The sequence below is a fragment of the Hevea brasiliensis genome, chromosome 4 (assembly GCF_030052815.1).
Source record: "Hevea brasiliensis isolate MT/VB/25A 57/8 chromosome 4, ASM3005281v1, whole genome shotgun sequence".
In the NCBI taxonomy this organism is placed as follows: Eukaryota; Viridiplantae; Streptophyta; class Magnoliopsida; order Malpighiales; family Euphorbiaceae; genus Hevea; species Hevea brasiliensis.
In genome coordinates, this window is record NC_079496.1 from 2,466,821 (window position 1) to 2,476,661 (window position 9,841).

The 9,841-nt window shown below is 35.1% G+C and overlaps 1 protein-coding gene across 2 annotated transcripts; it reads left to right on the top strand.

Annotated features, from left to right (window-relative positions):
* The first annotated feature begins 200 nt into the window (after positions 1–200).
* On the top strand, positions 201–6,389 carry LOC110664233 (cullin-1). 2 transcript variants are annotated; one of them, XM_021823826.2, is made up of 21 exons: positions 201–390; positions 742–836; positions 961–1,139; positions 1,270–1,369; positions 1,948–2,133; positions 2,314–2,361; positions 2,448–2,651; positions 2,739–2,816; positions 3,002–3,091; positions 3,199–3,279; positions 3,374–3,436; positions 3,770–3,805; positions 3,882–3,968; positions 4,046–4,195; positions 4,283–4,338; positions 4,443–4,563; positions 4,671–4,832; positions 4,918–5,061; positions 5,185–5,403; positions 5,490–5,657; positions 5,750–6,389. In XM_021823826.2, exons 3-21 carry the CDS (start codon positions 1,000–1,002, stop codon positions 5,849–5,851), a joined length of 2,235 nt encoding a protein of 744 aa, XP_021679518.1. In that variant the 5' UTR covers positions 201–390; positions 742–836; positions 961–999; the 3' UTR covers positions 5,852–6,389. The 2 variants fall into 2 exon arrangements, with proteins under 2 accessions (XP_021679518.1, XP_021679517.1); XM_021823825.2 differs by lacking the exon at positions 742–836.
* Positions 6,390–9,841: the final 3,452 nt, after the last annotated feature.

Sequence of the window (9,841 nt, forward strand, 5' to 3'; positions counted from 1 at the left end):
ATTTATAAATTATAAAATATTAAAATTAAATTATATAATTAAAAATAAGAATACAATAATTATATAATTATAATTATATACTATAATTATAATTATTTATTCACCAACTAAATTTTTTCTCAATGTTAAAGAAAAAAAAAAGTTAATGTATTTAATTATCTTAAAATAATAATATTTTATAATTATTATTTTAAGAACAATAGAGGATCCGAGACCCGAAAGAAAGCCGCATATCGATCTCGTTGCTCAACGGCCTCTTAGCCATCAAATGCTTTGTCGGACTACGTCTTCTTCGTCCTTCATCTCCATTAACACTTTCTAGCCCTTTTTCCTTCTATTCTTCAAATCAAGTCTCTTTGGCCCTTTCATTCTCTCTTCTTATATGTAGAGGTAATTTCTAATCGAATCTCTTTGTTCTCTTCCTCTTCATTGTTTCTTCATTCCAGATGAATTACTCTTTTCAATAGTTTATCAATTTGTGAATAACATCTCTTTTCGAGATCCGATTGGAGCATTTTCATTGTTTTGGTACTGAGAAATCTCGGGAAACCCAAGGAGAAAAAAGTAGGATTGAAGCATTTGGGGCAGCTACACTTATCATTACCTGAAACTTGAGTTTGTAGTTTCTCAAATTGTTTTTCCCCATGGCTTCTCATTTCCCGAATTGAGAATTGGGGTTTTAGGTTAAGAATAAGAGAATTTACAGTGACAGTTGATTTATCATTTGTGTTTGTGATGTAGTTAGGGTTTTTGTGGTGATGAAGAATAAGTTCCAGCTCTTGGTTACTGGATTCTTTTATACTTGTTGTTCAAATAATCTTAACATTGTAAATCAAGTTAGTTTCTAAGCTATTTGTGAATGAATCTTCTTTTTCAGTGAATTAGTTGTGTTCTGTACAAGAATGTGAATTTAGCTGCTGTAATTATTCTAATCAACGGTTTGTATCTAATATTACGCAGATTTTGTTTTGGAGGTCTGAGAATTAGTGTTTTGGCGATATGACAATGAATGAGCGGAAGACAATTGACCTAGAGCAAGGATGGGAGTTTATGCAAAAGGGGATAACAAAGCTGAAGAACATCCTAGAAGGGTTGCCTGAGCCACAATTCAGCTCTGAGGACTACATGATGCTCTACACGTATCCATTATCATGTTACTTTTTTTTATGCCAATTTCTATGCGTCTTAATTGACCTGTGTTTTGATTTGGATCGCTGATGCTGTTGGTTTTGTCAATGTGGCTGTTATTTTCCTTAATTTTCTCTATAGGACCATCTACAACATGTGTACACAAAAGCCCCCTCATGATTACTCCCAACAACTGTATGACAAGTACCGTGAGTCTTTTGAAGAATACATCACTTCGACGGTGAGGAACATTTAAATTGAGTTCCAGTCTTCGAAACATTTGTGCTGTCCATACATTCTGCCCCATGGCTCTAAATCAAAAATGATTTTGTTGCGAGGCATAAACTTTAAGTTGCAATGTGTTCATCAGAATTTTTATTATTGCTTCTTGTTCTTAAGATTTTCTAGGCATGAGTTAAGTAGATTGAACATTTATAGCCCTACAATCTTAGATGTGCCACATGTGCCTTGAAGGCAATGGTAACTTCTTTGGCGTCTCCGTGATATGGCCAATAATTTATAGCTTTAGTGCTCCATTGAGAAATTTGTGCTCTTGATTGAGGCTTGCCTTTTGGAATACTTTCAGCATCCCATGTAGATTGTGTAATAATTGTATCCTTCTATTTATTTATTTTGGTATAATGGAAGTCCCATTGGGCTGGGGCCTATGCTGTGTTAATGAAGATAGATGTAAGTCAGTCCTTGTTGAATTAGGTGTTTTGTTTGGAGGTGTCAGTTGAATCATTTGAAGTTCTAATCTAGTTATATTTTAATATAAGCACCTCTTCATTATTTTTCAATTTGCGTCTTCTGGTTCAGGTATTGCCATCCTTAAGAGAGAAGCATGATGAGTTTATGTTGAGAGAACTTGTGAAAAGGTGGGCAAACCATAAAGTCATGGTTAGGTGGCTTTCTCGTTTCTTCCATTACCTGGACCGCTACTTTATTGCTCGGAGATCACTTCCACCCCTAAATGAAGTTGGACTCACTTGCTTCCGTGATCTGGTATGTGATTGCTTAGGCCTTTAATTGTGGTTTCATCTCTGTGATCTGTCTGTATTTGTTAATGACATTCTGCTGTTCCCTTCTTGAACCATAAATCCAACTAGAATTCTTTTTTTATCCACTTTCCTGTGTGATGGTCTTCAAAATCTTCTATAAATTAAAATGTACCTCTAATTTCAGGTATACCAGGAGTTAAATGGTAAAGTGAGGGATGCTGTAATTTCTCTGGTATGTTAACTTTTTTGTTTCCCTAAACATATAGTCCACTTCTTATTTCCTGGATAAGATTGATTAAAATAAATGTTTTGATTCAGATTGACCAGGAGCGTGAGGGAGAGCAGATTGACCGAGCTTTATTAAAAAATGTTTTGGATATATTTGTTGAAATTGGAATGGGGCAGATGGATTACTATGAGAATGACTTTGAAGCAGCCATGCTTAAAGATACAGCTGCTTATTATTCTCGGAAGGCGTCCAACTGGATTCTAGAAGATTCTTGTCCAGATTATATGTTAAAAGTAAATGGGTTTTTCTTTTGTGATGGGTTAAAATAGAGTTAGGTGCCATGTTAAATGGTTTCTTATGTACATTGCTGGTGATCCCAGGCTGAGGAATGTCTAAAACGGGAGAAAGATAGGGTTTCTCACTACTTGCATTCCAGCAGTGAGCCAAAGTTGCTGGAGGTTAGTGGTTGTTTTTGCATTGTAAATCCAATTTTGATGAACTTGGTCAATTTTATGAATTGAGTATGTTTTCACCCATAATGCTACATTTTTTAAGGCCTAAGTTATGATATGACTTTTATTTTCTTTATTTCTATTGGTACTACGAGTCTTTTATGTATTTTTTTTTCCTTATCTGTTCTCAGAAAGTTCAACATGAGTTGCTGGCTGTATATGCAAACCAACTGCTTGAAAAGGAACACTCTGGATGCCATGCATTGCTCAGAGATGACAAGGTACATATAAGCTGTTATACACATGCTATTTAGTCAATTTTGCTGATCAGAGTAATTGCAAATTAGGATGCTTGCTGTTTTCTTTGTTCTTATTTTATTTGTTTTAGGTGGAGGATTTATCACGAATGTTTAGGCTCTTTTCCAAAATTCCCCGAGGCTTAGATCCTGTTTCCAGTATATTTAAGCAGGTTGGTAGCCTTGAACTAGTATTTCTCTATCCATGGCTCTGAGATGCATCAGTTAATTTTAACTTCTTGGAACATTTTCTGCTCCGTGGTGCAGCATGTTACTGCTGAAGGTACTGCTTTGGTCAAACAAGCTGAAGATGCAGCATGCAACAAGAAGGTCAGTATCATGATTTTTAATTCTAGTTTTAAGAGTCTTCACTGTCTGAGTTGCTCATGGCTTCATGACTAAGATGGCAATGAGTTGGTTGTTGGATCCATATGAAAAAAAATCATGTTCCAATAAGTGATTTTCATATTAGTCTATTTGAGCTTGGATTTCTTTGGTAACCTTAGATCCATCTTTTGCTGTGTTGATTGAGTTGTTCAAAATAGTTGAATAAACACTTCATTTCATTACTAATCTAACCATTCATGTTAGTTGTGCCATTTTTATCAAATGTCATTTTTCCATTTGATTTTAATGCCAGAAAATTTCCTTTTTGTTTTACAGGCAGATAAAAAGGACATTGTTGGTTTACAAGAACAGGTAAATTTATCGATTTCTCCGTCTAAAGGGCAAATGTTCTATTGAAATGGTTGGGTACTGAATCTGTTTTCTTCAGGTTTTTGTTAGGAAGGTTATTGAGCTGCATGACAAATATTTGGCATATGTCAATGATTGTTTCCAGAACCACACTCTTTTCCACAAGGTAGGCAATTATTATAACATTGTTAGATCTTATCATTCTTGGCATATAGCATTTGAATGTTCTGTCTTCTTCTCTAGGCATTGAAAGAAGCTTTTGAAGTCTTCTGCAACAAGGGCGTTGGCGGAAGTTCCAGTGCAGAACTATTGGCCACTTTCTGTGATAATATTCTTAAGAAAGGTGGGAGTGAGAAACTGAGTGATGAAGCTATTGAGGAAACACTGGAAAAGGTCTGCTGTGCTTTCATAATATTGTTCGATTTTTTCTATATGTTATATCATTTTTTTTTTTCAATTGAATTTGCTATTGATATGCAGGTGGTAAAGCTGCTTGCTTATATCAGTGACAAAGACTTATTTGCTGAATTTTATAGGTCAGAAATGATATTTTTAATGAATAAATGTTCAAATTTGACTCATTTAAGGAGGAAGTTTTCAACTGATATATAATTATTTTTGGTGGTCTGGTTACTGACAGAAAGAAGCTTGCTCGGCGGCTTCTTTTTGATAAGAGCGCTAATGATGATCATGAGAGAAGTATTTTGACAAAGCTGAAGCAGCAATGTGGTGGTCAGTTCACATCAAAGATGGAAGGGATGGTCAGTTGTCTTTTATCATACTTTGTTGATCAAAAGTTTACATGGGTTCATATGTGTAAAATTGTTATATCAACTGAAATGATTACTCAAACTCAATTGTCTACTAGGTAACGGATTTGACATTAGCAAGGGAAAACCAAACTAGTTTTGAGGAGTACCTAAGCAATAACTCCAATGTAAATCCAGGGATTGACTTGACAGTTACTGTTTTGACAACTGGCTTCTGGCCAAGTTACAAGTCATTTGATTTGAACCTTCCAGCAGAGATGGTATGTTTGTTTGTTTCTGTTTTAGTCAGAATGTTAGCATGTTGGTTGGGCCACTAATGTATTTTCTTCTCTATTGCTGCTTTAGGTTAAATGTGTTGAAGTTTTTAGGGAATTCTATCAAACAAAAACAAAACACAGAAAACTTACCTTTATATACTCTCTGGGTACTTGTAACCTTATTGGGAAATTTGAACCAAAAACCATGGAACTGATTGTGACCACCTATCAGGTAATATCTTAATGAAGTTAATCTCTTATTTCAGTTTGTTCATTCCAGTAGTATAGTGGAGTGGATTAGATGGATTTCTTTATTACTGAATGTTGATATTAATTTTATTATGTCTTCAAACAGGCTTCTGCACTGTTGCTGTTCAACTCTTCTGATAGATTGAGTTATTCAGAGATCATGATTCAATTGAACTTGACCGATGATGATGTTGTTAGACTGCTCCATTCTTTGTCATGTGCAAAGTATAAGATTCTAAGCAAAGAACCAAATACAAAATCAATCTCTCCTACTGATTACTTTGAATTCAACTCAAAGTTCACTGACAAGATGAGGAGAATCAAGGTACTGAAGACTTCTATTTAATATCTTGTTCAAATCTGCCTCTCGTGAATTATGCGAGAGAATGTATTTGCTTTTTCAATTTGCAGATTCCTTTGCCTCCTGTGGATGAGAAGAAGAAAGTAATTGAAGATGTTGACAAGGACAGACGATATGCTATTGATGCCTCAATTGTGCGCATCATGAAGAGTCGGAAAGTTTTAGGTCACCAACAGCTGGTTATGGAGTGTGTTGAGCAGTTGGGCCGCATGTTCAAGGTTTATATGACATTTCATATAGTCTTTCATGATATATTTTTCATTTTTTTTTTGTTTCTCAGCAAATTTTTAATTTGATTGTGAAATTTCAGCCCGATTTCAAGGCAATCAAAAAGAGGATTGAAGATCTGATTACAAGAGACTATCTTGAAAGGGACAAAGATAACCCTAATTTGTTTAGATACTTGGCATAATGTGGCCTAGTTGATTATCCATGAATAATGAAGTGGTGACTGTGGCTGCTGCAATTTGCACTAAAAGAGACCGTACCTGAATGAAGAAGCACAAGAATATGTGTAAACACCATTAATTGAGTGCTGCTTTTTGGTGATTTCTTAAAAGCATGAGCTGAGGCTGCTTGTACATTTTGCCTTCAGAGCCAGGTGTGAAGAACTTCCATAGATTGTGCGCGCATGTTGGAGAATTGTAATTGATTCCATAATGAGGTCTAATGCACCAATAGGACCATCCTGTATCTTTTCCTATTTACTGCAAGTCTATCACATTACTAGGTGCCTGCTTGTTAATTGTTTCTTTGGTGCCCCACTGGAAGAAGAGAAAAAAATGTAATTTAATTTTAATTGCATAATGTTTTGATTGTCAGTTTCAGAAACTGTCAGGTGAATGGTTTTGAATTTGAATATCGTTTCTCATGCATTTGTATATATTACTTTTTAACGGGAACACTGAATTCCTTTCGTTTAATAGGATGGATAAATTAATTTTCAACTATCTCCAATGTTTTTAGCTTTTTAGTGGACTTGTTATTTCTATTTCGAGTTGGGTTTACTTCCGAAGAGAACTTGCTGCCTATAAATCGAGGCAAAAGATCTCACTGAATGTGAAGTAGCGATAAACACTGTTAACTTCTGAATAATTATTGGCTTGTTTTGGTCATTATTGGATGGATACTGCATTCAAATGTCATAATGTAATGATTTAATTCTCTATTTTGTATGCAATGCTTCAACTTCACTACAGCATATAATTGCACAGCACTAAATTCCATATGTCATTTTTCATTCTATCAAAGTGCATTGCCCATGAAACAATTTTTTTCCAATTTCGTCCAAATGTGGAAGCTGTAGGGAAGGAGGATTACATATTTTTCATCCTTGATTGCATCATTGGCAGGAGCAGTGATAAAAATGGTACTGTTATATATATATATATATATATATATGTGTGTGTGTGTGTGTGTGTGTGTGTGTGTGTGTGTGTGTGTGTGTAGCTCTCTATCTGTTCATGGGATGGTTGCTTATTGTGGTTCCCATTTGATGGCATTTCAACACAGAACTAATGTAAGTTCCATAAATCTTGAATTCCATCCTTTCTGGAAGGGGATGTCGGCAACCGTTATGATGCGTCAGTACTGTGTGAAGGTATAGCTTGAACTGGAAGTGGGGTTTTATTTTATACGTTATAAATGAAGTTATTGATAAATTTATGTATATATGGTCACTTTACTATGTCGCATCATGTCTTTAGTTTTGCGTTTAAATAAGATTTCTATTGTCAAATTTAGTAAATATTTTACCAGAGTTTTCACAGTATACGTGGCCTAGTAAATAAAAAATATATATATTTTAATTGCCAAAATCATAACATGATTTTATTTAGTTGTCATGCTAGAATTTATGAAATTATAACAAATTTTTATAATGTTGATCTTATTAAAATAGCAACTAAAATTGAATTGTTTTTTTTTTTTTAACATTTGTTGATGTTTCTTCCAAAATTTATTCAATGTAAGCTGAATACCTGTTGATGAAATGAAACTATGATCGCTAGTGATTTATAGTCGAAGACTTGGGGTTGTTTTAGGGTGCTACTCAAACCAATTTGGAAACCTGAATGCTTGCGATAGTCTAGAAAAAATCTTGGATGTTTCCGATGACGTTTGCTCTCAGTGTCCCTTCACCAGTTAGTACATTTAAAAGGGCAGAATTAAATTGGGGTAATGGCTAATTGTAAAAGACCTCTTTAGGCTGTTCTAGTGGGAAAACAAAGAAAACAAACTAACAGATCAAAACTATGATTTGACGCACAAGTTGAGAGCTCTACAGGAATGAAAGTTGCAGGGAACAAAGGGTATGCATTTGCGCACTATAATTTCATGCACAAAGGTGGGGCAGCTGCAGTTCGATTTCAAGGTAGAATCGGATTGAAGGGATTCCAATTTTGATTTCAATTTCAGTTTGGTTGAGTCTTGATCAAATTCAATGGTTAATTTATTTTTTCCAATATAAAAATTTAGTTTTGGTCCAAAACTTGGACCAGACAGGTTTGGTCCAGTTTTTGTTCAATTCAAATACAGTTTCAATCTTGACTGGTTTCGATTTCAAATTAAACTATTCTGATTTCGGTTCCATTTTAGTTTTGAACCGAACCTTGACTAGGTCTACAAAAAGGTGGAAGTATAGCAGTAGAAGACAAATGCAAGTATTGAAGCACAAATGAAGTGTAACCATGAGAATCGATGAACATGGGAAGTAAACTAATGTAGCATGTGGAGCAAAATGGAAGTGAATAAAGCAAAATTAACGGCTCTCTTAGCATTCCCAAGTCTGAAGCAAGCACAAACAATTGCTTCCATGAATTGCCTTGCTAGTTGGTCCCCCAACTGGATAATCTTTTCTTTCTTCCAGCTCTTCCACTTAAAGACCCATTTTTCAAATTAATGCTAATATATTCGATTTCCCCTGCAACTTGTAAAAGTTTCCCAAGCTTGCATTTGGGCCCTGCCCTATTTGCTGAGCTCACTTTCTGCATTACCACCTCGAAAGTGATAGCTTGGAATAATGAAGTGAAAATCCCACAATCATACACAATAATAGTATGTGAGAATACACTTGCCTGAGCGTTTGTCTTTTGGTAGTGGGCTGACAGATTCACCATCAAAGAGGTCCAAGTTGTGTTGCTACATGATGAACACGTTCCGAAAATAGCTTCTAAGGGGTGGAGCAGCAAAGGCAGCAAATCAAGTGAGAATGGAAGCTGGAGGTGTTCTCTATCTCTAGTACGTCCACTCTGAAGTTCAAGTTAGTAAGATCAGTATACATATATGACTTGTTCAATGTTTGACAGAACTTCTTCTGCTTTGTCCTTTGCTTCCTGAACTATGAGAATCCTGAATTTGAGATGTAGAATGCATTAATCTTTGTCTTTAAATAGATAATTCCATGTTGTCTTTAGACTCTTGATAGATTTGGAATTCTTTATTTGAAGAGAAATTCTGTTACTATTATAGAGTTGCGGGAACCTTTCTGATATGGAGGTTCTTTGATATTGATGAAATAATACAAGTTGATGCTAAGATCTTATCTGTATCATAAAACGTTGAGCACTACTTTTCTAGCTTCAAAAATGGTGTTTGGTTTATAGGAGCGCTAGGATTGTTGATTCTTTTCCCATAGGAGGGGGGATCGTTGATTCAAGTCAGGTTAATTGTTAATGAGGTTATGGACCACTAAGTTGATTGCAACATCGTTCTTTTGCTAGTTATTCTTCTTGATTTATTTCAACCAAAGATATGATGATTTCACTTCTAACGGTTCTTTTTTTGTTTTTCCTTTTTTTTTTTATGGGCTTAGGGTATTGATTCATCATTCCAAGCTATGTCATCTTCTTTTATGGACAAGAAAAAAGATCCCTATTTCACCCTTGAAATGGAGTGAAAGATTTGTTGTCCAAATGTCCCACTTTGCTGATTGCATCATTATTTTCCATGCCAATTAGGTTTCAAAATCATTGGAAAAAGCATTATTGTAGTTAATGTTGTGAACCATTTTGTGGGTTTCTGACAATTTTTTAAATTATTTTGTCTCCTGTTTACCTCACATCTTCTGTCATGCATGCTAGATTTCTCTTCTTTGTGCTCTGCGTGCTGCTAGCACCGAAATGTCACTTCCTTTTTGAGAGAGAGAAAGAAAAGAACAAAAAACAATCGCAAGTTCTTTGCCTAGTGCTTCCTTCACTCTAATAATATGAACAACTTACAATATGTGGGCTCTCCTCTCTCCTACCACTGAGAAAAAGCTCTCTTTTCGCTTGAACAATGGAAGACCAGTGATTTTGTCCATTTTCCATTTCATTCTTTCATAAACATTGGGTGGTGGTGTTATGGGTACCCCACATGATTGCCAGTTTCTTTCCCTATTAAGAATCTGATACAAAAGAAACAG

Excerpts from the sequence above, each read along its gene's own strand:
- LOC110664233 (XM_021823826.2), top strand. The coding sequence starts at position 1,000 with ATGACAATGAATGAGCGGAAGACAATTGACCTAGAGCAAGGATGGGAG. Across the intron at positions 3,280-3,373 it reads TTTCCAGTATATTTAAGCAG|CATGTTACTGCTGAAGGTAC; the intron begins GTTGGTAGCCTT and ends TCCGTGGTGCAG. Across the intron at positions 3,969-4,045 it reads ACCACACTCTTTTCCACAAG|GCATTGAAAGAAGCTTTTGA; the intron begins GTAGGCAATTAT and ends CTTCTTCTCTAG.